Source organism: Lampetra fluviatilis, chromosome 4 (assembly GCF_964198595.1).
Source record: "Lampetra fluviatilis chromosome 4, kcLamFluv1.1, whole genome shotgun sequence".
NCBI lineage: Eukaryota > Metazoa > Chordata > Hyperoartia > Petromyzontiformes > Petromyzontidae > Lampetra > Lampetra fluviatilis.
The window spans coordinates 4,610,829-4,635,574 of record NC_136278.1 but is presented as its reverse complement, the minus strand read 5'-3'; the positions used below and the strand labels follow the sequence as shown (position 1 = coordinate 4,635,574).

At 46.8% G+C, this 24,746-nt stretch overlaps 1 protein-coding gene across 3 annotated transcripts in view; it reads right to left on the bottom strand.

The window, feature by feature from the left end:
• Positions 1-23,805, bottom strand: part of LOC144931504 (ATP-dependent RNA helicase homolog DQX1-like) — a 32,893-nt gene extending 9,088 nt beyond the window's left edge. Inside the window, exons 1-9 of one of the 3 annotated variants that reach the window (XM_078855427.1) lie at positions 23,717-23,805; positions 19,822-20,251; positions 18,280-18,473; positions 14,460-14,773; positions 12,288-12,436; positions 8,289-8,588; positions 7,560-7,650; positions 6,230-6,388; positions 2,334-2,525 (exon numbers count right to left, since the gene is read on the bottom strand). In XM_078855427.1, coding sequence (XP_078711553.1) covers positions 2,334-2,525; positions 6,230-6,388; positions 7,560-7,650; positions 8,289-8,588; positions 12,288-12,436; positions 14,460-14,773; positions 18,280-18,473; positions 19,822-20,202 — 1,780 coding nt within the window. In that variant the 5' untranslated portion in view covers positions 20,203-20,251; positions 23,717-23,805. Of the gene's footprint in view, positions 1-2,333; positions 2,526-6,229; positions 6,389-7,559; positions 7,651-8,288; positions 8,589-12,287; positions 12,437-14,459; positions 14,774-18,279; positions 18,474-19,821; positions 20,252-23,557; positions 23,603-23,716 lie in introns of those variants that run through there. The other 2 variants (XM_078855429.1, XM_078855428.1) reach the window with 2 other exon arrangements.
• Positions 23,806-24,746: the final 941 nt, after the last annotated feature.

Here is a 24,746-nt window from a genome sequence, read left to right as displayed (position 1 = left end):
AAAACACGCAAGAGGAGAAAATACGTACGGCGCTCTCAAACGACGCAAATTCAGTTTGTACCGTGTGCACAATGTGAACAAAGATCCCCCGTATAGCCTTAACAGACTGTAGGGGCAAGTGCTGTTAGCGAGCAGCACCTATGAAGGCCGGAACGGTACACGAGGGGGTGGGTGGCCAGCACCACGCCCGACCGCCTTTGTCTCCCTAGCGGCGATGTTTACACACCGCACCAGGTACTCATTTGAGGCTGAGTCGACCTAGGGGAGGCCCAGGATCGGTTCAGATAATCGTCACTGTGGTGTTTGCCGTGAGCGGGAATCGAACCCGGATCGCCAGGTTCGCAGTGCAGCGTAGCGCTAACCGCTACACTACCACTCCCCACAACACAATGTGAACAAGCACACAGACAAGTCCAAGCACTGCGATCCAAAAGCCTGGTGATGATTGCTTGTGTTGCAATCGAAACGTCGTGAGAATTGTATTGTTTAATTTTTATTGTTTTATTATTTCCCTTCTACGTGACTTTGCCGAAAGAACCAAGCATATGAATCCCTGCAGTCACGAAAACTTTAAATCGAAATGTATTATGGTTGTTATTGTTTGACTTGCATCACACGGGGATTTTTGAACGCAGCGTTTTTTTTCTCTGGAAAATTTGCTGGTTTATCCAGGATGTTTCCGTTGCGCGTCGTCGCTTCAAGATGTTCTCCGTTCATATTTAGTTTGTTGCGGTTGCACCCGACTTAAGAGCCGCATGGCTCACAGGGCTATACCTACTATACCTAATAAATGAAACTTTAAACTGTTGGAGAAGGTGGGCAGCACAAGGAATGCAGGGATTTGTTGTTAAATATTACATGTCACTAAATAACAACAATCAGGGGTGCCGGGCGGTGGCGGCAATGCATGTGGCTGCCTGTAATCCAGCACTGTGGAGGGAGCGAGGGTCACACACAGATGTTGTGAAACTCCCTTCTCCCGTGGGCGTTGAGGAGGTGCCGTACCCCGACTCGCCACAAGATGGCGGTAGAGCAAGTGGACTAATCGCCATCTGTTTGCATCTGCATGGAAATTACAGTGTTGCCTCCACCGCCCCTTGCGTGTGTGCTCCGGTTTCCTCTCCCACTTGTGTATTAAACACTCATCTTTAAATGTCTGAAAACATCTTAAAATAGGAACCTCATAAATAAAAAAAAGTTGAACGACTCACTGTGGCTTTCCTGAATAAGTAAGGAAAAATAATAAAGTTCAAATATCAGTCGCCACATTGTCAAATAGGACAGACGATGAAATGGCGATAATGCATCGGTCCATCATATTATATCACCGACTGCCAAACTTTACCGACCACACAACTGAGACTCTCTGTAAACCTCTATTCATGCGGCTGTCAAGATATTCCTTTCAGCGAGAGTTGGTATAACACCCTATGATTATGTAAAATGTAAACCTGTATTAATTGTGTACGTTCACTCAAGCAGGAACTTGATACATTATTCTTGATTTGAAGCTTTCGTGACTGCAGGAATCCATACTCTTTGGTTCTTTCGGTAAAGTCACGTAGGTAGAAGATTCATAGATCATGACGTTTCGGTCGCAACACAAGCAACCGTCACCAGGTGAAACAAACACAGCAGGAGAACTGCTGACGTAGGAGGATACATTATATATTATTGTTTTATTAAAGCAGGCTTGTTAAGTTACGGGTTTGCCAAATGCGTAGGATGTCAATATTGATGCCCCAGGTGGTGGCATGAACACACATTTTCATGTTAAGGTTGTGGCGGGGGAGCTGGAGTAGAGTTTGACCGATACATTCATGTTTGTTGTGCATTCTTGCTCATATGAGCTTATGTCAGCATATGATAATTGTGTACATCTTGTGCGCTTGTTCGCATAGACACACAGTAAGCGGTAGCAAGGTGATTAGCTCACTGGGTTACGCACCTGACGACCTGAGGATTATTACCCAGCCATGATCAACATTAGAGGTTCGTATACGAACCGGTGGTCCTGGGTCCTCCCGTGTGTGAATAAACCTTATATGGGGGTACCTGGTGCAATGTGTAAACAACAGTACTGGGGAGACAAAGGTGGCTGTGCGTGGTGGTGGTGGTGATAACACCCCTTAGTGTCCCATGCCGGCTTTCATAGGTACACGTTGGCTGCATTTGCCCCAAGGGGGGATCTTGGAATTTGTGCAAGCGTACCGAGTGGATGGTGAAAGCAGAGAGGGACAACTGTGAATGTGGACGACGTTCACGTGCGAAGGGGCCCTGAGTGACACGCGCACGACACGGGCGATGCGCGATGACCGCCCGCCTTCACCAACCTGTGAGCATGGCGGCCAGGGTAAGCATTTCCGTGACGCAGTCAAACTCGCAGCTGGCCAGCAGTGCCTTTGCCAGCTGCGGGTCCAGTGGGATCTCCGACATGATGATGCCGACCTCCGACAGGTTCCCATCGTTATCCAGCGCCGCCAGGTAGTCCAGGTCTTCCAGGGCCTGCATGAGCGCCTCCGGGGCTGGATTTTGAGCCGAAGGGAACACAACACAATTGCAACCGACGTTTGTTTGTTCTGCTTTTGTCAGTCTTGGTGACCCAAGGCACACTTGCAAATGAGACTATATCCTGGTCTCTTGAGATATTACCTGGTTAAACAAAATAAACTTGAACCTGTCTGTTCAATAAGCTAGGCTTTCACCAACTCCGGTGTCGACCCGTCTTCTCCGTTGAAATAGTAATTAAGCGGTCGTGCTACACGCACCTGACGACTGCTGAACATGAACCGTGACACGTAGACACTGCTGATTGCAAGCAAGCAGAATCTCTACATTGTGGGGCATGCATGTACAAAGACAAATATCCCACTGCGTAACCGTCAACAGACTGTTGGGGCAAGTGCTGTTAGCGTGCACCTTTTAAATCTGGCAAGGCGCACGAGGGGGTGGTGTGGCCAGCAACACGCTTGGCCGCCTTCGTCACCCCAGTGCTGATGATTACACACTGCACCAGGTACTTATTTAAGGCTGAAGCCCAGGACCGGTTCAAATAATCGTCACGGTCATTGGTCGCGAGCGGCAAAAAAATTTGGATCGCTAGATTCGAAGTGGTCTGCTATATGATGGTCTGCTATACTACCGCATTTTCGTACACGCACATACATACAATATCATAGACAAGTTGAACAGAATTCTTATCTTCATATCTAATAATATATAATTATATATATAATATAGTAGTCCATTGGGCCCAATGCCTTTCTAGACGTATATTATCCAGCAGCATTTATATGAGCACGCAAACCGTGGATGCAATTACATCTGCATACAGAACTACGTTCTGCAGATATACATTATTACCCATCAAGTTCCTCAACAACACGCAGACTTCGTGCATCTCCAGTTGAATCAGTGCTCTCCGTGCCTCACGTGACGTCTATAGCAATCATCAGGTACGTGCAGCGTGCAACAACTTGATTCGTATTTGAACGGAGAAGACTGGTAAACATGTGTAGAGAAGTTCCGACGGACGTACTTGGAGACGGAGGTAAGTTAAGGTCTTTCGCCAGGGTTTATTAAAGGTGAACAATAATACACAACTCCCAGGGGCTAGGGGGGTCCTACTCTGAGTCCGGGTCCCTGCCGGCTAGCTCCGGTCTCTCTCTCTCGTGTCGGATCGTGGACCCTGCCGACTCCACCGACCGGAGAGAGAAGCACCTCTACGGCTACCACCGGCTTCTCCCCAGACTCCCTATTCGATCCCTCTCTCTACCCACTCTTCACCCTGCTTACTCTACCCGTTCCCACAGTGACCCCGCTTACGTCACGGGGTCTCCCTTAAGTACCCTAGGAGACGTGACGTCATCGCACTGAACGGCACACCTGACGTCACGTCCCCATTTTACTCCTCTACACATGGAAGGGTGGACCGCCGTGAGCCACGAGGACTGGAGTCTCGGAACCAGTGGAATAAGTCACCTGAGTTGTATCCCCAGGCCACGGCTATAATCGGTGGCGAGTGATATCTGGACACCACTTCTGCGCACCCCCCCCCGCCACCACCACTGACCGGGGCAGTGAAGTATGGTCAAGCAACCCCCTCATGGCATTTACTGTATTGGGAAGCGCCTTTATGCAGCAGTCGGCCTGTAAACTATTGCTTATCAATACAACACACTCGCAACAAGCAGTGAAATATTCTTTCAAGCAGTAAATATCCGACTTGTTTTTCCATCTTTCGGAGAAGGAAATCCCATTGACGCTATTGTCACTATTTTAAACATTTGCACATGAGTGCAGGCAAGCAAAGGCAGCATCCGGTCGCCAACCCATCACATTAGCCACAACCACTGATCCAAGTGTCCGGATACACGACGCTTGATTTTAAAAAGTCCCCCTCCTCTCCGTGCACATATTCTACAGTTGCACAAACTCATGCAGGCAGGCTTTGTCGACAATCCATTAAAAATAGGCCCCTATAAATACACCGCAGAACAAACGTGGACATTTAAACGCATGCCTAAAGCACTACCGCACTAGTGCCGTACAGTGGTGTAGTGCTTTTTTTTATTTTTGACGTTAAACCCAGGAGAGAAAATGTAAACCATTCAATACCACACCCTCGCACAGTATAACCGGTTGTATTACTTCTCCAGTGCAAGCTTTCATCTCATATGGCTACAACCGCAATGCTTAACGCGGCTACTTGAAGCTTACGTGGACCCATTGGAGCTGGATGTTTATACTGGTAGGAACCACCTGGTTCCACCAGCCCACAAGGGATTATTGTGTCCGTCCGTCGTGTATCGAAAAATGGGAGGGGTGGGGCTGGGTGGAGAGCGGAGGGTGGGGAGAGGCTGGGTGGGGAGGATAGCGAGGGGCTGGAATGGGAGGGTGGGGAGGGGCTGGGAGGGGGAGGGTGGGGCTGGGTGGGGAGGGTGGGGCTGGGTGGGGAGGGTGAGGCTGGATGGGGGGTGGGAGGGGTGGGGCTGGGTGGGGAGGGGCTGGTCACCCCGTGGTGCCCTTATAAAACTCAACGTTTAACCTACTCACGCCCACGCCGGCTTGTGCCCGCCCTCACAGTCGGCCATATTTGCGGAATACACCACGCCGCCGTTGACCCTGGCCATTGACCGAGCAACTCAACGTTCCTACCAGCTCCCTGCCAATCCATATCGTGGGGACTGTGCACTTTAGTTTTTTTTTATAGAACAAAATACGTCACCGAAAACGAGTGGAAGAGATCTAACAACGCCAGCTGCAGAAACGGTTAAAATTTTGTGCAGTTCATCTCACAATAACGAGAAAACGCCTGTGACATGTTACGGATGAAGTCCCTCCCCACCCTCTGAAATGTTATCCTGGATTTTTCTTGATTTTGCTAAAAATTATTCATAATTCTCAACTCAAGAGAATAATTTAGAACTTTATAAAATAAACTCCTGGAAGAACACTTTAAATCACACATTTTTTTTTACCGAGGTCATGGGTTGGTGGTCACACAACAGCTCAACATATTGGTACTTGGTTCATATGGTTATAGGACTAAAAAACAATAAAGTACAATAACTGACCGCCTGTCTGAAACATTGAAAATAAAAATGCCCTCTAAGGTAGATTAACAAAACAATAGTGCACATTCAGACCATACGATGACATTTTCATGATTTAGTACATTGCACGCAATTTGTAAAACATGCCGTATTTACAATATCCTCAATTCACATCACAGAGTGAACATTTTGCCCACGTTTTGCAACAAAATAATGGCTGCAACTTGTCTGGGCGGTGGCGTATGCCTATAATCCAGCACTGTGGAGGTAGCGAGGGTTGGTGGATCGGACTAATACTGAAACTCCCTTCCCATGGGGGTCGAGGCACTGTACTCTGGCTCGCCAGGAGAATGAATTTCAGCAGAAATGCGGACTCCACCTGTTCCCTCTGTATGGCATAGAGTGTTTCCCCTTCGCAGCCTCTTTCTCAGGGTATTTCGGTTTCCTCCCACATGAATTGGCCGATAACACCTTGATATATAGAGGATCACAGAGCTGGGGCAATTGTTGGCACCGGCTCACCACATGGATGCCATCCCGCTTGTCTGTGGTTCCTCACCCCTCTGAGTACTTCCATCTCTTCCGAGAGTGAGCGAATACTGCGTGGGTGCACTACAGGCGGAAACGATTACGACTGTTCGGATGCTTGTTTGCAATGTTTTGCATTCTCTCACCTGGGCGATCAACAAAGTCGCACTGGCCCATGTCCGCTATGTCCAGCCTCTTCAGCAGCAAAACCAGTCGGGTGAGGTTAGACTCTAGGACGCGTGGCGGAGGAAGCTCGGGCATCTCCTTGAAGACCGACTCTGGGTACAGGCGGAAGCACTTGCCTGCTGGCCCAGCACAACAGGACGTTTGCAAAATTTATCGTTAACAATCACAGTGGCGAGATGTTAACTCCCTCGCCTGGTATGCGGGAGGTCAAGGGTTCGATCCTGACCCTGACGCCTGTATATTTGGAGTTTGCATGTCCTCTCCGTGGTCGAGTGGATGTTTCTCCGGGTCCTCCTGTTTTTCCCTTCACATTTAGAACCATGCGTTTAGAGTATTTGGCTGCTATATGATAAGCCACTTGGTTGAGCTATCATTTGTGGTCAGGTCGCTTCTGAAAATGAGGTTTATAGCTCAGTGGACCTTACTTGGTAAAATAAACATGAATAGTTTCAAATAATAATAGATTTTTCACTTATGACAGAAGATAATCTAGACGTATAAAGTATGTGAGGCGACAGGTTAGTGCAGTGGCAGTATGTGTGCCTCACAGCAAGAAGAGCCTGGGTTACATTTCTAACTCAAGCACCTTTGTGTGCAGAGATTGTATGTTCTTCCCTTGTTCTATAAAGTGTTGAGTGAGTGAGTTTGTGAATGAGTACTTTAGGGTTAATGACAATAATTTTGGCATTGAACTACTACGTGGCCTAAAAATATTATTAATTTTGAAGGCTACGAAAACCATTAAGTATTGTTATGCTTTTCTGGCTGCCTTAAGCCAATTTTCTTGCAACTTTGTCCATTGCCTCTACTTGCCTAATCGAGTCACTTTGCTTTCCAGAAATTATATTTAACACTTTGTATATTTAAATTATTAAATGTGAAAATTCACCTCCTTGTTCGAAGCAAAGTTTATTTGTTTCCAACTAAATTAAAAAATCCCTCTAGATATGTCAGATTTAAAACGTTTACAAATTATTCCGTGTACTCAAAATTACGTTCCTTTAACCCAGGTCGCCCTTGCGAAAGGAGGCGATATCGTTCCATGCGTCTCAATGGGTTTCAATCATCCCCTGGTTAAAGCGAGTGGACACCTGACTGAGCGACCACCATCGACGTGTTTGTGCGAGAGCAAAACGTGCAAGGCCATCGCCGCATGCAGGAGTGCCTGCCAGTAAGTGTCATAGCGAAGATTAAACATCGCGCAAGGGTGGCGCCGCGCGTGTTGCCTTCGTGATAATCAACGGGCCGCCAAACGGGTCGACGAAGGAACCCGCCCCGCGGTGACTGTACCTCCCGCGGCTCGCTTCCTCCTCATCTCCGCTTGGCTTCTGCTGATAGGACGGACGACCTGCGAGTCGGCGCGGATCCAGGGGTTGTACACCTGCCATAAAAAACACAGACCCCTGATAAGACCGAGCAACACCGAGCGACACCGCACGTCTATTTGAGCGACGGGAAGGCATGCCAAGGCTTAGGTGTTAAAATGTCATACTGCAAACAACTACCAGCACGGCAGTATATTTGTTCTGGAAGTCTGACCATGCTGATGAGACCTCAAAGGTCGAAACTGGTCCTGAATTGTAGGGGGAAAGGTAATGTTACACGACTGTCTGTAAAAACCGATACTGGTTTCACAATTCACGATTGAATTTAAATATAAGTGCAATTTTTTTTACAAATAAAACTGTCTTGATTTGAAGCTTTCGTTCTTATTTTCCGCTCTTATTTTTTTGTATAAAGAATCTTTAAAAAAACGTATATCCTTCATATTCCGATTCAGACATATGCTATACTTGAAACAAAAATAAGACAAATTGCACCAAATCACAGACAATTACAATCAGGACGCTTATGTCAAACACAGTCCATTAATCACAGCAATCGACGCCCGTTATTGGCCGTGGAAGGGAAAATGGTGACTTAATTTAGTCTAAAAACAGGGCAGAATACGATTTAAATAACTTCAGTTCATTCTCCTACTTCTTACTGTAAACAAAATGCTCTTCTGCATCATCTCACATTTTTGGTCTCCAATCCCGAGTCGATGACAAAGCGAACGCCTTCGAAGGAGAACGCCGACTCGGCAATGCCGCTGGACAGCACCACCCTGCGCCGTCGGCCCCGCACGCCCAGGAACCCGCCGCTGCCGCTAGCGCCGCCCCCGCGCCCCTTGGCAGTCGCCGCGGCGCCTCCCGCGTCGTAGAGGGCGCTCGCGCCGCCCGGGTGTCCCGGCAGCAGCGGCACCAGCCGCAGTTCCCCCAGCGCCGGCGACAGCTGGCGGGCCTCGCGGCGCGCCTGCTCGTACGCCGTGCTCGCGTCCTGCCCGGCGGCGCGAGCGACACGGGGGGAGAGGCACGGGCAGCAGGATGAGAACTCGGCAGTGTGTTGTGGCTACGGCGCTCGCGACCGCTTGGGCATCCGTGCGTGCTTGGCGCGTGCCGCCGATGCTCAATCCGCTCGCTCGGCCGACCCGCCGTCCCACTGGACGTCTCTGAAAAAGAGCTTCGCGGCTCATCGGATTCCACCAGGACAAATAACGATTCTGATTGAAAGATTCGGATTCACTCGCACGCGGTGCTCGCGTCCCGTGTGGCTGGCTGCAAGCATGGGGAGGGGGGCGGCACACGCGCACAATGGGTGAGAACCAAGCACATTGGGGCTACGGAGGTCGATGCAGTTTGTTGTAGAGCATCGTAAATTGCTAAAGTGTTCGGATGCATTACACGTACAGGCATAGGCACCCTCCCATTCGGGCTGGAAAGTAGGTCAGAGTTCATATGATGCTCCCGCTGAGATAAAGGTGAAAGTGTTTGGCGGCATGAGGAAATACTGTATATGCAAATGTATATGAAGGTCTGTCTCGGATTTGTAATGCGAATGTTATGGTCTGATGGGCTTCATGGCATTTATCTGAGAAATCAATGTACCGGAAAATAACTTAGAATACACTTTTGCAAATTTAAAATAGAATAACATTAAAATTGGCTGCCAAACATGTTTTTTTTTACATTTCCAACCATAAGCTGGCATAACAAAGACATAAAAATGCACAATTTGATGAATTCATTAAATAACAATGTTAATAATAATTCCCTTTATTTACCCAGGAAAGCCTCAACGAGTCTCAAGACTGTTTTCTGGATGGTCCTGCGTCAGGATGTTTGACCAATTCCATTAATGAGTGTTTGGCATGCTGGAAGATACCGGAGAATCCAGAGAAAACCCACATATCATAGGGCATAACATTCAAATCTCTGCACAAATCAATTCAACAATACCAAGAGATACGATAAAAAAAAAATTTGATGCAACAAGTCGATGAGGGATCATCTGTACAATGCAGCCTTGCGACCCTGCACAACACATTTTAAGAGATTAAAAGGTAAAGGTACAGCCATTGTAACCGTTTTCTCAGACTATTGCTGGTGGAAGGTATTCCACAAGTGAGCTCCTCTAGAGGGCATGTGGCTTACTGTGCCACGCTGTCCAGATGTCTTGCAAGAGGTGGGAGTACACACACTTTAACCCCACCACACACACGACCTGTCGTTCGGCTAACTGTGGATAATGGCAGTTCGGGGTGGGGGGAGTTAAGAAACTTGCACACTGATTCAACTGCCACCCTCGGGAGATCGATCCAAGCCGTCATCTATAGATTGCGACTCAAGCGTGCCAACCATTACACCACGACAGCATTGCTTTGTACGGACTGCTGTGCATTAACTCGGTACCAATTCGATTGTTGGTGAACGCTAGAAAAGATCGTGCTGTTGTCGAAAACAACGTGATACTGTGGGCCCACCGGGACTCTGCAGGAGAAGTGAACTGGTATAAAAACACAATTCAGTATTCTGCATCGCTGCAGCGGAACAATGGAGGCATTTACATGCATGCCGTGATGTTATGAATACAAACCCGACCGGAATGAGCCTCTAAACACAGAATGGTCTGCTAATTCAGCGCATGCCCCTTATAATATACAGTGGAAAGTGCTTCATATATTCAAATATGTAAATCTCTAATTTTATATTTGTCATGAATGACCACCATTTAATTAAGTAAAAATGGGGAGAAAAAAGCAGACCATCCATAGCCATGTGCATGCACTTATGTATTCATTACATTTAAATGGCAAATATGAAGAGGATAAATCGATTTTAATACTTGTTTCAGTCGCCACATTCGCACATTTTCGGACTTGGGATGAATGTTAAAAAGGATTCTCATTTCGAAGATGGAATATAAATCTCACATGAAATGCTAATCATTCAATTTTTTTCATGACAGTCTCACCGGACACAAGTCGAACCATATAACATATATATCCATTTAGAACGCTACAGTGTAGGTTTTCACGGTGGCGCTGTACAGATCTCCGCTGTGTTTCGGGGTTGTGCCGTGTGTTGTTCGACAAGATCTCTGACGTTTGGCACCACGCTCAAGTTCACGGAGAAGCTTCCACCCAGCATGTGGAATAAAACGTCGGGTATCGGTGCAGAACAGGACGTGGTAACAACCCGAAAACACACATGAGATCCATTTAGAACACCTGCGTTTGTAGTGTTCAAAGGCTGCTGGCAAGCACTGAAACCACTATTGGCACAGTGACATCACCATTTTATGGCTTCGACTCGGTTGCACTTTGTCACCCAACCAAATCAAGCAACGCCTGATGGTTTTGTTTCAAACATTGCGCAAGACAGATGCAAGAGGTGCTCTGTTAGTTTCAACGGTACAAGGACTGAACGTTTTATTGCTTCGTACACAAAGCAACATTAGCCATCAAAATATAGAATTTTTAACTCAATAGGTCACGTGAATTTATACTTTTATTGGATAGAATTGTTTAAATGTGCACAATAAATCTAGTAAACAAACATGATTTATTGAAGAACTGTGTTGTGTTGTGTGGGATTAAATGTCTCAACACAGTGGAACATCGTTAGAATGGTCCCGCTGTTGAGTGCTTTCCCATAAGAAATATTCCACCTTTTGAACAACCCCGTTAATACAATTAGACGCAATGTTCCCGATTCAACATTTTCTTGGCCGGTTCGCCTGAACAATATTAAATCAAGGGGAACACGCGTTGAATAAGTAACAGGCTAACAGAGAACATACCGAGAATTTTGCATTTGCGCTTTGGCTCTTCGTGCCACATGGACACTTCACAGAGAGGACACCAGAACATATCAAAGTGTTCCAGACATAATGCTGGATGAAAATGGAAAGGAGGAACTGACAGAGGGAAAAGACAAAGGGATAATAGATATAAAAAAATAAGTAATGAACACGACTGGAATGCAGATGGAATCGAATGGGACACATCGTGAGAGAGGGCAGCCTGCTAAAATAAATAACAGATGGGTGGATGGAGGGAAAGAAGACAGTCATCGGCAGAACACACGAGATTTTTTGACAGCATGACTGAGGAGGCAGGCATGAAAATATAAAAGCTTAAATGAAGGAAAAGCTGGTTCGTCAAGGAACATGGCCGAATGACGGTGGAATTATTTATGAATGGACCTGGCCAACAGGCTCACCACCGAATAATAATAACAATAATAATAGCAATAAAATGTTAAGAAATGTAAAACCAAACAATGGGTACAATACAATCTGGTGTTATTGGTCTGGAAGGACCAACCGGCCGATAAGTGAAAAATAACTTCTTTATATGTGGAGACATACGATCGATGGAGTTCTGCTTATGCGTTGTCAACCGTAATGCCCCACAATAAGACATGAGTTTGTATACAATAGCTTTGTGTGCAGAACAGGGGCTCCACCGTATAGATGGAGTGCTCTGGCAACCCAGCAGCATTCATTTAAGCAAGCATGACTGCAGATGAGAAGCAAAATGTTGAAACCAGCCCAGAATTTGCTTGCTTAAACAAATACGTCTGGATAATATTTGTATGGAAAGCCGAACGGCAGATGATTAAAAAATATATCATTTGTAAGTGGAGACACAAACCAGAGTTCTGTTCATATGTTATTACATTGGGGTTAGGTTACCTTGTCAGAGGGCAGGAACACCAACACGTCTCCCGGCTGAGCTGCACGATGGATTTCCAACACCAGCTTGACGGCTGCTCGCACCACGTCCCTCTGCTCCGTCTCTACGCCAGTGTACACCAACTCTCCCTGCTGACCCACCGCTTCTCCTGCAAGCGCCAAACGCACGTGCACGACTTTAGCCACGTGGATTAGTATGTATGCATGTTGAGCTTCTTTAGTAACGTACGTGGGCAACCGTGCGCATCGGAGGTGCGAGGGAAGGACAACAAGCTCGTAATCCTAGCACGCTCGTCCGGGTTGGGGCCGTCTCGAGCGTTTCTCTGCATGTTGTTGAACATATGCCGGCACGCTTGGACAAAACGCGAGTTTGGTTTGACCGTGCCTCGTTCGAGCCGTACGGGTGGTTGGAGCACCAAGGGGAAGTTAAAGATCCCCTGGTATCGTTCGCTACAGCAGGCCACTGTATGCCGGAGCCAGTGCCCAATTTTGCCGAATTCAAAAACTACCCGTGAATTACTCAATTGGGATCATACGTAGCCATCACCGCTCCCTACTGGCAGACTAATTTCCCCAGGTCACTCTTGCCAATGAGGCTATCCTCGTCTCTTTTCAGTCCTCGTTCTCACCTGGTTAAACAAAGTAAACTTGAACCCCCGCTAGGCGATACTTTTTGGGGCGTTCACGTCAACAGAAGAGATTTCACCAAGGGGCCACCGGACGTTGAGTCGACATCCCGGTGTGATCGGCAACGTGCCTACGACTGTTAATTTTCTTACGGTTGAACAAAAGTCACGGGTGTGGGATAATCATTAAAGCACGGGTCATGTTAGGTCAGGGTGCCTAGGTCACTTGCCACTGGGTCACAATGTTGCCCGTGTTGTTTGCCAACCGTATGGCAATTCTGCCAAGCTTTGTGTTCAGTGAACACTAAAGACCCAGAGACATCATTGCAAGGTAATTTTTCGAAAGAAGAAGACGATTATTTTCTGTTGCCAAGCACTTTCAAAAGAACAATGCAAAAGAGCATCCACTTGCTTATGTAAGAAATCCTTCGATAACTTAAAACGTATGCTAAATAGAGTAAAACATTCAAGAGAACAATGAGATCCCATTATTTCAGATAACAATGCAAGTGCAGCGATCATTTCGCAAGGAAGGGCTGTGTACAATCGTCGAAGAGACGCAAGGCAATAAGTATCCAAGCCAGGTGTTCTATTTAATGCAGGCAGCTTGGATTACAGACAAGACCAGAAGCTCATTAAGTTTGGTCGACAATCCCATTGATAATCACGTTAAAAGTTACCGCTATGAACCACACTCGACCGGGGGGAGAGTGAGATTGGAAGCTCAAAGAGTCCCACTGCTTCCCTGCTCCAATTAGCGCTGAGGTAATGCTCATCTCCAGGACACAACCTGGGGCCAGGAACAACCAGTATCGACTTCCCCACAAAGATGTACTAATTTGATCTACCCCAGAGAGAAGATTTTGCTTTCCTCGCAGCTACGCAAAATGTAATTTCTGTATTCACTGTTAATGAACGCAGGCCTAGAGGCCCGAATTGCCAAGTGGCCAAAAACAAACAGCACGACTTAAAAGTAAAATTGAGTTTAATATGTTCCTTGAATTGAGCAAGGTTATAACAATTTGGGTAAACATAGGATGGGAGATGAAATGGTGAGTCTGGTAGACTGAGTCCTCAACATGAGTGGAGAAAACATTGAGAAAAGTTCACGGGAACAGCAACCATGGTGGTAGCGACAAAAGATTGCTAGGGAAGACACTGACCACCTGTCAGTGACTGCAGTGAAGCAGTGAGGGCTGGATCATCAACATACACAGTGAGGTTGGAAATGGATGAGCTATCACAGACATACATAATTATTTATTTCGTGGAGCATTTGAAAAGCACCCATAAACACATTATAGTTATATGTTGAGTTTGGTAATCCATTCGTTGGCATCGGGAATTGCTCGATGTATCATAGCGATCAAACCTATGTAAGCGCTTCATGGGGCAGCGTTCAGTTATGTGATGAACAGATCACGCTTGACCACATACCCAACAGGGCGACCCTGTCATTGTCCCGGTTGTGCAGTGAAACATCCGCAATGCCGTATGTCAACTGCACGATACGCCCGCATGAATCCACGGGCGACAAAACCTTCACCTGCAGAACAGGCGCGGTCATCGCCGCTGCCGCTCCTGTCGGCGGAGGAGCAGGAGGTGGAGGATGGCACTGGCGGGTCGAGCCGTATCCACGGCACGTCCCCGTAGTAGCGGTGCAGGGCCTCGGCGGCGCACGGCGTGGCCACGAGCACCACCCGCAGGCCCGGTCGCTGGCGGCCGACGTCCCGCAGCAGGCCCATGAGCACGTCGGTGGACAGAGATCGCTCCTGAACCTCGTCCAGCACGATGGCGCCGTAGCGATCCAGCTGGGGGTCCGACGTGAGCTCCCGCAGCAGCATCTCGTCCGTCGTGAACCTGAGGGTGCAGGCGGGGCCCTTTGTTATTGCAAAAGATAAAAGGTCAAGGTGTAAGCCTACAATTGCTTGCTCAGATCACTGCTGGTGAAAGGACTTCCACTATGTATACCATGCTGAACTTCTTTCACACCGTACATAGCCAACCATGCTAATCGTAGGTGTGGGGGAAGGACAACAAACTAAACACAAAGAGCAGTTATAAAGAAATCAGTTTTCAATATAGATTTAGAAGTGGCTATCCTCATATGGGAAGAAAGAGCATTCCATTATTGCAACTCACTTCTCTACGGGACGTCTGGCAAAGACATTATCAAGCTAGTGTGAGGGGGGCTTCCAGAGTGCTCCTCTAGAGAGGGTATCTTTTTCACGCTGGCCAGATGTCTTTGAAGATATGCGAGTTCCCACATTTTACCCCACCACACGCAAGCTGCTGATTAACTAACTGTGGCTAAACTCATTTATACTGCTGGGTAGACAGCCAAGAAAATTTGCTCCATTGTTTCAACTTCCGTGCCAGGAGATTGAGTGGAACCGGAGAACTCTGCATTGCAAGTCCAGTGTGCCGCTAAAAGGGTTAATCAGTGTATTTTGATTGATAGGTTAAGCAGAAGCTTTGAAATAAAATGCTTTCTCGAAAATTTCTCTAGATATTATTTTAGAGGGGTATCTATAAATGCATCACCCTGTATATTTTTTACATGAAATTTAAAAGTCCTATTTTGCATGGCAATGGAAACGAGTGTGTCGTTATGTTCTAAATGCAATGCTGGAATAGCCCAATGTCAATGGAGCAATCCACGTGGCCAGTTTGCACAATATAAGGTTTCAAGTCCCACAGTCAGCAGATACCTCCATCATAAAATGACCCAGGCATGGCGTGTGGAGGTTAAAGACCCACGTGGCATCACAAGTAAAATGGCAATTATTTACCCAGGAAAGTATCACCGAGTATCAAGGCTCTTTTTTAGGAGGTTCCTGCTACATTGGGATGTTTAGCCAATTTCACTTGGCTTCAAAGAGGAAACCATACATTTCACAGTACATATTATATTTTTATCGCATCATACACAATGGAATGTTATTACGAGTCTTTAACACACAAATCCAACTCATCGTCATCAGTCATGATTGAACTATTTCTCAACGAAGGCCTCTCCAGTGCATCACATCCCTCACAGTCTTGAGATGCCATAATCCATCTTGCTCCTTCACCCGAGCCAATCTCATTGTTTTATCAGCAAAATCATTGAGGTCTTCATCTCGGTCGTGTTTTCTCCTTTGGCTTGTCCATACCAGCCATTATTGCATCTAGCGATGTGTTCTACCGAAGCCCACTTACTTTTCTGAACTCAATGTGAGGCCTCTAATGTGCTTTTGTATTCTGAACCATGTGCTCATCGGCGCACGTTTGCCTTTCATATTTCACCATCAAACCAGAAGCATTTAAACGTCACAATGATTGAGAGTTTTTCTTTCACTCGAATGGCTTATTCAGGCATAAAAGAGCATTCTAAAATCCCTGCATGCGGATAGTTTGACATTTATCCGACAGCAAAAGTCCGCCCACTGCCCCCAATCAGCACAGCTGTTCTTTGGACCTTTCAATCACGTGCCTCGCTGCCACAACATATGTTAACATTGTCGGCTAGTCTCACAGCATGTGGCACTGGGGGTTTTATTGAACGAGGAAATATGTGCTATGATATCTATTGTACACAGGGTGAACAACAAAAATTCCATCCACACAATCCCAAACTGAGGGCATTAGCTCTCTCTTGCTGTGCAATCCATGGGCGTTTCTGAGCCATGCCAATCCAGTTTGAAAACAGCCCAGCCCAGCTCAAGTTCCTGTCCCAACAAGCTAACGCAGAAGCTTGTCCCCTCCCCTCTGTTGCACCACCATCTCCTCCTCACCCTCTCCCATCAAGAAGGAATTGATCGAACATTTTGTTTTTACAAGATTTATAACGCATGTTTTGGGTTAGCTTACACTCACCCAAAACAACAACGAGCTAATTTTTTTTTTTATATGGAAAAATTACATTAAGCTTGCCTAAGCGAGCGACGCCATTGGCTGCAGGTGTCTCTTTAGCGATGACCCTGCGTCAGCGGCACGACCGTATTCGAGGACTGCTGAAAATAGGGAGCCCCCTTCGGCACTCGGCCCAGAATCACCCAAGCCACGTGAGCTGGGTAAGCCTCACAGGCTGCCTTGCAAATCCCGTCTATTTAATGGGTCACGTGACCACAGCGAAGGTGAGCACTGCGTTGAGCCCCTGCTGTGCAACTGATTTTAGTAAAAACAACATCGCACCCTTAAAACACAGAGCATTTAACCTTCATATCTGCTTCGTCATTAGCCCGGGTAGATCTTGTAGCATGTGCGAGTCCGTATGCGATGTCGAAAGCCAATTACGTTTTCAGCACTTGCATAAATTTGGTTTTATTTTATGTGCATGCTCTAGCACCTTTTCTTATAAGTGCTGCAGAGATGAAGTGGAGATCGTAATGTGCTAAGTTTCCTTGGCTTGATTTTCTCAGAGGGAGTCCGCCCTCTGACTGCGAAGAACATCCTCCGTTCCACGCAAAGGCACCGATATAATTAGACCACCCAGAAATTCAATTTAAATCTTCGGACCCCAGTTTATTGTTACAATGCCCAACATTGCAAGGTGTGAATTTGGATCTATATTTAAACTGCAATCAGTGAAACATTTTAACATCCCGTACCTATCCCCTTGTGACAGCATTACCACAAAGAATACAGATCAAAGAGCATATGCTCTTCCATTAGTTTCTCAGAAAATAATTAGATCTAAATTAAACTCAAATGCAGGCTGCTCAATTGCATGGCAAACCATGCAGAGTATTGTACTCTGAAAGTCAAACTTTAAGGCCCACTTCAATGGCTTCTGAGTCATATCTACTTCCATTTAATTTATACATATTGAGCAACAGACACGGGATACACGTTTAATAAATTACGGGTTCGTAAAATAATGTGTCATGGTGCTGTTATTCACAGTTTACTGTCATCACTCGAGAGGATACGTGCCTGAGAGGATGTCTACCCAGTGAATCGAGCAATTAAATCAGCTCGTGTGCAGATGCGAGGTGGATGATTACGTCAAAGAACCGTGACAGATTGTGACAGCTTGACGAGGCCTTCGTTGACCAGTGGATCGAACAATCGGTTGCCCACATTTCACATGCATGCATTGCACGTGAAGTCAGCTAGTACTGGCGGACAGCATTTAACCAGTATTATAGGAAAGGCCCAAAATCGCAGAGAGTGGCGTATGTATGTTGAACTTCTTTCGCACCGTACGTAGCCAACCGTGCTAATCGGAGGTGCGTAGCATAATCGTCGATGTCACGAACACTCGGTAAAGAGCAGGATGACAAAGAGCGAGAGAGACGAGAGAGAGAGAGAAAGACGAGAGGGCGGGCTCAACTCTTGTACTCGACCCCCCGCCCCCCCCAACCCCGAGCCAGCGAGCTCACCTCAGGATCGTGTCCGTCGTGCAGCAGTCCTCGAAAGGCACCGAGTAGCCAACCTCGTGGCCGACGTTAAGGTCCATCTCGTCGGCAACGCGCACCGCCAAGCTGGTGGCGGCCATGGCGTGTGGTTGCGCGCACACCACCGTGCCATGCTCGCATTCCCGCGACAGCGCAAACTCCGCGCACCACTGCGGGATCTGCATGCCACAAGCACGCACGGGGGGGACACACACACACACACTTGGTTAATTCACAAGTGCGTGGCAGTTTGGTCTCCAAAATCCAGCGAGTTCCCAAACAAACTACTGAGCGGATACCGAGAGAAGGTAATGGGAAGCAGGGGAGGAGTGCGAAGGAGATGGCAGAATGAAATCAAAGGGTTCAGAGGCCACGAGTGGACAGGTGCAGCTAAAGAAAGGAACTGAAAAGATTGGGAAGGAGGCCGTTGCCCAGCATATTGAGGGGGGGGGGGCGCAGTGATGGCGCAGTGGTTTGCCCACTGTGGAATGAATTTGGAGACCCGAGTTCAATTCCTAGCCATGGCTAGCGTTAGTGGCGAGTGATATCTGTACCGATCACAGACCACCCACTTCACCACCCTAAACTGATAGGCGTAGTGCTGTATGATCCAACAACACGCAAGACTGACACGGTGTAGGAAGGTCTTCGTCTAGCAGTGGATGGAAAGAGGGATGTGCGTTATTGTTTTCTGTGTTATATGTAATGGATTCACGTAAACCTTGCAGTCACAAGAGGCCTCTGACATTCACCACCATGTCAAAAAAATATTGGCTCTCGAATGAATGTAATCGTTACCCTTAATCGAATCACACGGGGCCAAATCGTTACACTCCAAGTGGCATGTTGCCCTTGGCCTCCAAAAACCTTTTTTGGCGGTCCTCAGGGTATAGGCAATACAGTACAAAGCCGCATATCCACCCGTCACATATCCACCCTGACGAATTAACCACCCACACCCAGTGCAGTATTTGTGCATACTGTAACTATCATTCTCAGTGGATGTTCACAAATCTGACCTCTTCAAATACAGTCATGAATTCTTAATGTCGCATACATGCAGTTACTTCTAAACCACAGTAAAATATTTCCTATGTTAAAGTCAGATGGAACTTTAACTTTGCCAAGTAACCGATTAGCACGGTTGGCTACGTACGCTGAAAAAGAAGTTCAACATACACATTTGTTCGCGGTGTGTAATTTTTGACCGAGTGATTTCCTGCTCAAATGAGCAGAGGCACTGTTTACAGCCTTGAGCCAGTGTTGTAAATTCTACATTCCTATGGTGGGGGGCGAGTATATCCATAGGACAACCACTGTTGCATTCCCCACAAACTGGTACCTATTTTATCCACTCCAGAGGAATGATGGGCCGAGCCAACCCCCGGCGAGAATTTCAACCGGCAACCTTCCGAAACGCGAGCTGCTTGTTCTTCCGCTGAGCCCACCACAGACGTTCACATATCCGACCTCGGCGACATGCGACATTACACTGTCAATGAAATGAATTTCAGTGAAGCACGTCACCTGTGTGCTCTTGCCGACGCCGGGCTCCCCGGACACGAGTATGACGGGGTGGCTCGCGATGCGTTCTCGGAACGTCTCGCGGGCGCCCCACACGGGCAGCGCTCTCCGCGGCTTCAGCAGCGCGTAGTAGCGTGACGAGAAGGGCAGCCCATCAAACGGGTTGCTCTCCATCGCGGTCGCGGCGCCGCAGCCCAGCTCCTCGTGGTCTCCGTTGTCGAGTTCCAGGTCAAGGTCCTCGTCGATGGCGCCTTCCGCACCGTCGTGGTGGCCGCCTCCGTTGACGTGGACCGCGGCGGTGGCGGCAGGAAGATCGTGGTCATCGTCCGTGTTGTTGTCCGCCGCGGGTTTATCTTGCGCGAGATGTTGATCGCGTTCTGCCATTGCGCCCGAATGCTGTTGTTATATCTTGCCAGAGGCGCCCATACCACACCTGAAAAATACAATTTTATATTTACTAAACGACAAAAAATATTCTTGATAACCTTTTGGCAGTGGTACACAAGCACAAAAAAAATACGAATTCAAAAGCTTCCTCAATAATGCTACCCTAAAAAGTAAAATAATATATAACAGGCAGCATTTTGCGCAATGGTATTGTTTGCTAGCGGGGAGAATGCCCATATTTTATGAATAGTTGTGTTAAGTTTTTATATTTCATAGTTTTATTACACTACGAAGTGACCTTCAATGAGCCCCACCCTCGTCTGATTTCAGAAAAAAGCAGGGTTGTGTGTGGTTAGTATGCGTGTGGCAGATTGTGGTTACTAGATGGTGGATGTTTGGGTTAAGAGGTGGCCAGGAGAAAGCAGTCGCGCAAATGATTATTTATTCTCTCCGTGTGGAGCTTTGAATTATGTCCCTTCTTATGGTGAGTTTTCTCCAGGCACTCACATTTCCTCCCACATACCACTCACGAATGAAACGGTAAACATCAAAATGCAGGACACTGCCGAACACGAGTTTTGAGACTCTACTTAAGTGTTTCTGGTTAATTAAACGCCGTGAATATTGTTTGTTATAGTGTTAATGATTAAAACGCATTCAAAACTCCCAAAGCGATTTGCACCACGTTCGTTTGCCACGAAATCTGCCGACACTTAACAAAAGGACATCTTCACTGTACCATAGACACGTGGGTTGTAAACAGCAAAATAACGACGGCTGTATTCCTGCTGGAGTGGCTTTTAACAACCGATCATGGCTACAAGCAAATAAACACGTGAAGCGTAACATTCGTGTTATTTTCAGTGCCGTTACAAATGTGTAATTGCAGATCTTTTGGTACAATGTGCCTGCCAATGAAATTCTCACACATGAGCGGCAACAGTGGTGTCCCAAAACTATAGTTTAAAGCAGCATGCCGCTGATGCCATTCCATACACAACACAATTGCCAAAAGACCCTCCAAATACCAGCTGACCAAAGACACGGTTGCATAACTTGACCAGTGTTTGTGATACACCCTGATAATGTGGGTCAGTGTTCGCACTGTAAACAGCTACACGGTCTAAAGCAGAAACACATTTATATATCTATTTTAAATTACCCAGGTAAATGAGATACGGAACTTTTTCAAGAAAAGATAATGCACATGTAGGTGCATACTGCCTGTTATAAAATGCGTATCAGAAACAGTCACTGGGAAAGAAAATTTAACATGAGCCTAAAAGTGTGCGAAGACGCATCCAGCGATACATGCCATAATTACACTGATACAGAACACGAATGCAAATGGGATAGAACATATTGACTGTAAAAAAAAGCAAAGGGCCATCATCACATACGGGATGGCCAACGGCCAAGAATTATGATGGAGTGCCAGTGGATAAGGAGCGAAAATCGCCCGCGAGGACGTCTTGTGCGCAGACGGAGTGATGAAATTAGCTCATCAGCAGGGGCTAGATAGTTTGTTAAATCACAAGACAGTGAGGGATTGCGATGATAAGGGGCAGGCATTCATCCAGCAGTGGAAAAGATCACGGCTGATGCTGTTGGCTACTAAGCCCGGTATTGCAGTAGGCCAGTGCATGTTTACGTTCAAATCTAAAACTCAAATAATTAAACGAATGAATGAGCAACTGGCCACTTAAGCAACAGGTGTCCTTGTCAGGGTTTAAAAAACACACACACAAGTCATCGCCTGTCCATCAAGAGTCCACCAAAGTCCATGGCACCCACCCATTTCAAACAAAGCCTAATTTACACAAGAAAACAGCACAGGGCTGCGAGGTCATACGGCCACAAGCAGTGGACAAATCCACAGCAGTGGGCAGCTAAAAGCCCCCTCTCTGTACATTAACGACCCCAACATCAGACGCACGGGTCTCACATCCACAATACAGCAAGAAGCCACGCAGTCCGATGTTCTATCCTTTGGTTATATCGCTGCTGGATGACTGCATGAGAGATTTCCAAGCGCCAAGCAGGTCCCTCTGACTGAACAAATCAGTACTGATCAAGTCTGTACGGTCAAATAGCAACCACATCGGCCACGCCATCACTTTATATCGTGACATCACCTTCATATACTGCAGGTTGTACTGTACCGTATAGTGTACAAAGCCATCTTGTGTTTGTCAATTAGATTCAGTATGTGCAATGCATATCAATATATTTTTTTCTGATCCACTCAATAATCATAGTACTTGTATACCAACCATGCCCTTCAATATCATATACTGTACAATGTAACATTTAAATGCCGTTTGATATACTGGCATCCGCATACACCCCAGTAGCATCATTGTGTGACATCGTACCGGTGATGTTAACACACCAAAAAAAGACTGATCCATGGAACAACCTTAAACGAACTGTTTTGGGCAAGCGCTGTTAGCGAGCACCTATGAACGGTACAGTACTATACACGGTTGGGCCAGCACCCGACCGCCTTTGTCTCCCCGGTAGCGATGCTAACACACCGCACCAGGTAACTCAATTAAGGCCGAGTCGGCCTAAGTGAGGCCCAGGACGTCAGCGGTGTTGGCCGTGAGCGGGAATCGAACTCGGATCGCCGGGTTCGTAGCGCAGCTGAGCGCTACCGCTCACCCCCCACACCATACACCACCATACACCACCACACAACACCGTACACCACCACACAACACCTTACACCACCACACAACACCGTACACCACCACACAACACCGTACACCACCACACAACACCACCGTACACCACCACACAACACCACCGTACACCACCACACAACACCGTACACCACCACACAACACCGTACACCACCACACAACACCGTACACCACCACACAACACCACACACCACCACCACATACCACCACACAACACCACACACCACCACACACCACCACCACACACCACAACCGCCACCATACACACACCACCACCACACACCACCACCACACACCACCACCACACACCACCACCACACACCACCACCACACACCACCACCACCATACACCACCTCGTACACACACACACACGGGCGCGTCTCTACATCCCTCTCGGATAAATCACGCATTATAAATGATACGCCCTTGCCAAACATCGTTTGAACAACAACATCACCCACCACCCCGAACCACCACAACAACCACCACCACCACCGTTTACCACTCCCGCAGGCCAGGTAAATCTCACGACAGCTGTACGACAGCAACGAGGCGAGAGATTAATGAGAACGAAAGAGACCCGGACACAAGGAGGAGGAGGAAGGGGTAGGAATGAGAGCGCCCATTCGGACAGGTGCTCGCTTACATTAAACACGAACAGCTGTCATTACAAAGTCATGACGTAACCTCCTCCCCGACACATCCCGCTTACAATTGTTATCACGTACAACGATTATTACACATTGTGTTGTGTTATATTTGTAGCGTGTGTGTGGTGTGTGTGGTGTACACATTGCGTCGTTACCATAGCCCGTTGGCCCTGACGCACACGTGGGCGATGTAACGTGGCCAGCCCACCGCGCGTGTCTCTGTGGGTCTCCGTGCTGGGGGAGGCTCCGCCCACTCTCATAGGTGACCACGCCCCCTCTGGCGTAAGCCACGCCCTTCCAGTGGCGAAGCGCGGCTTAGCAATTAGCATATCATCTTCTTGGTTCTTTCGGTAAAGTCACGTAGAATGGAAAAAAAAAACCCATAATATTTTATAATGTTTTATTTTTATTATTTTATTATTTCCATTCTACGTGACTTTACCGAAAGAACCAAGAAGATGAATCCCTGCAGTCACGAAAGCTTTAAATCGAAAATTAGCATATCGTTTTTTAGCACGTCCATGAATAAATTATGCTAATGTTGACGGGCTTTAAACTGCACTGTACCGTGCGTTCGTCAATAACATTGTTGTGGTCTTAAGAGGGAAAAAAAATATGTAAACCTACAAATGTAATTGACGGGTTAGTAAAACATTGATGTCATTAAAATAGACTAAAATTGTAAGATTGTATTTCATTTATTAAATTTTAAAAAAAATTCTGCACAGTATCACATTTGGTGTAAATTCATGAAAAAAAATTGCATGAAAATCCACGTTACACACAGCGTAGAGTGCCAGGCGTTAAGCACAGATCACCAAAACTATATGTATATAAATAGGCGACGTTTCAGGCTATGGGCCTTGCTCCATAGCACGTAAAGAGAGGCCAGCCAGATAGAGAATTGGAGGCTGCACTTGGCAAAAAATTAACTTTGGATTCTGATCGAAAAATAATTAAATCGTACATTCAAAAAGTTTCCTGATTAAATTGTTTTGAATACTACTATATTTGCGAATGATGCTTTCATTGATTTCACTTCAACATATCCACCCACGGTGTAATGTGCCTGCAACGTTTGACAGGGTAGTAGGGTTTTACTTTCAGAACAGATGAGTTTATTTCGTAACTTTGATGACTGAAAGTTTATATTCTTGATTCTTTCGGTAAAGTCACGTAGAAGGG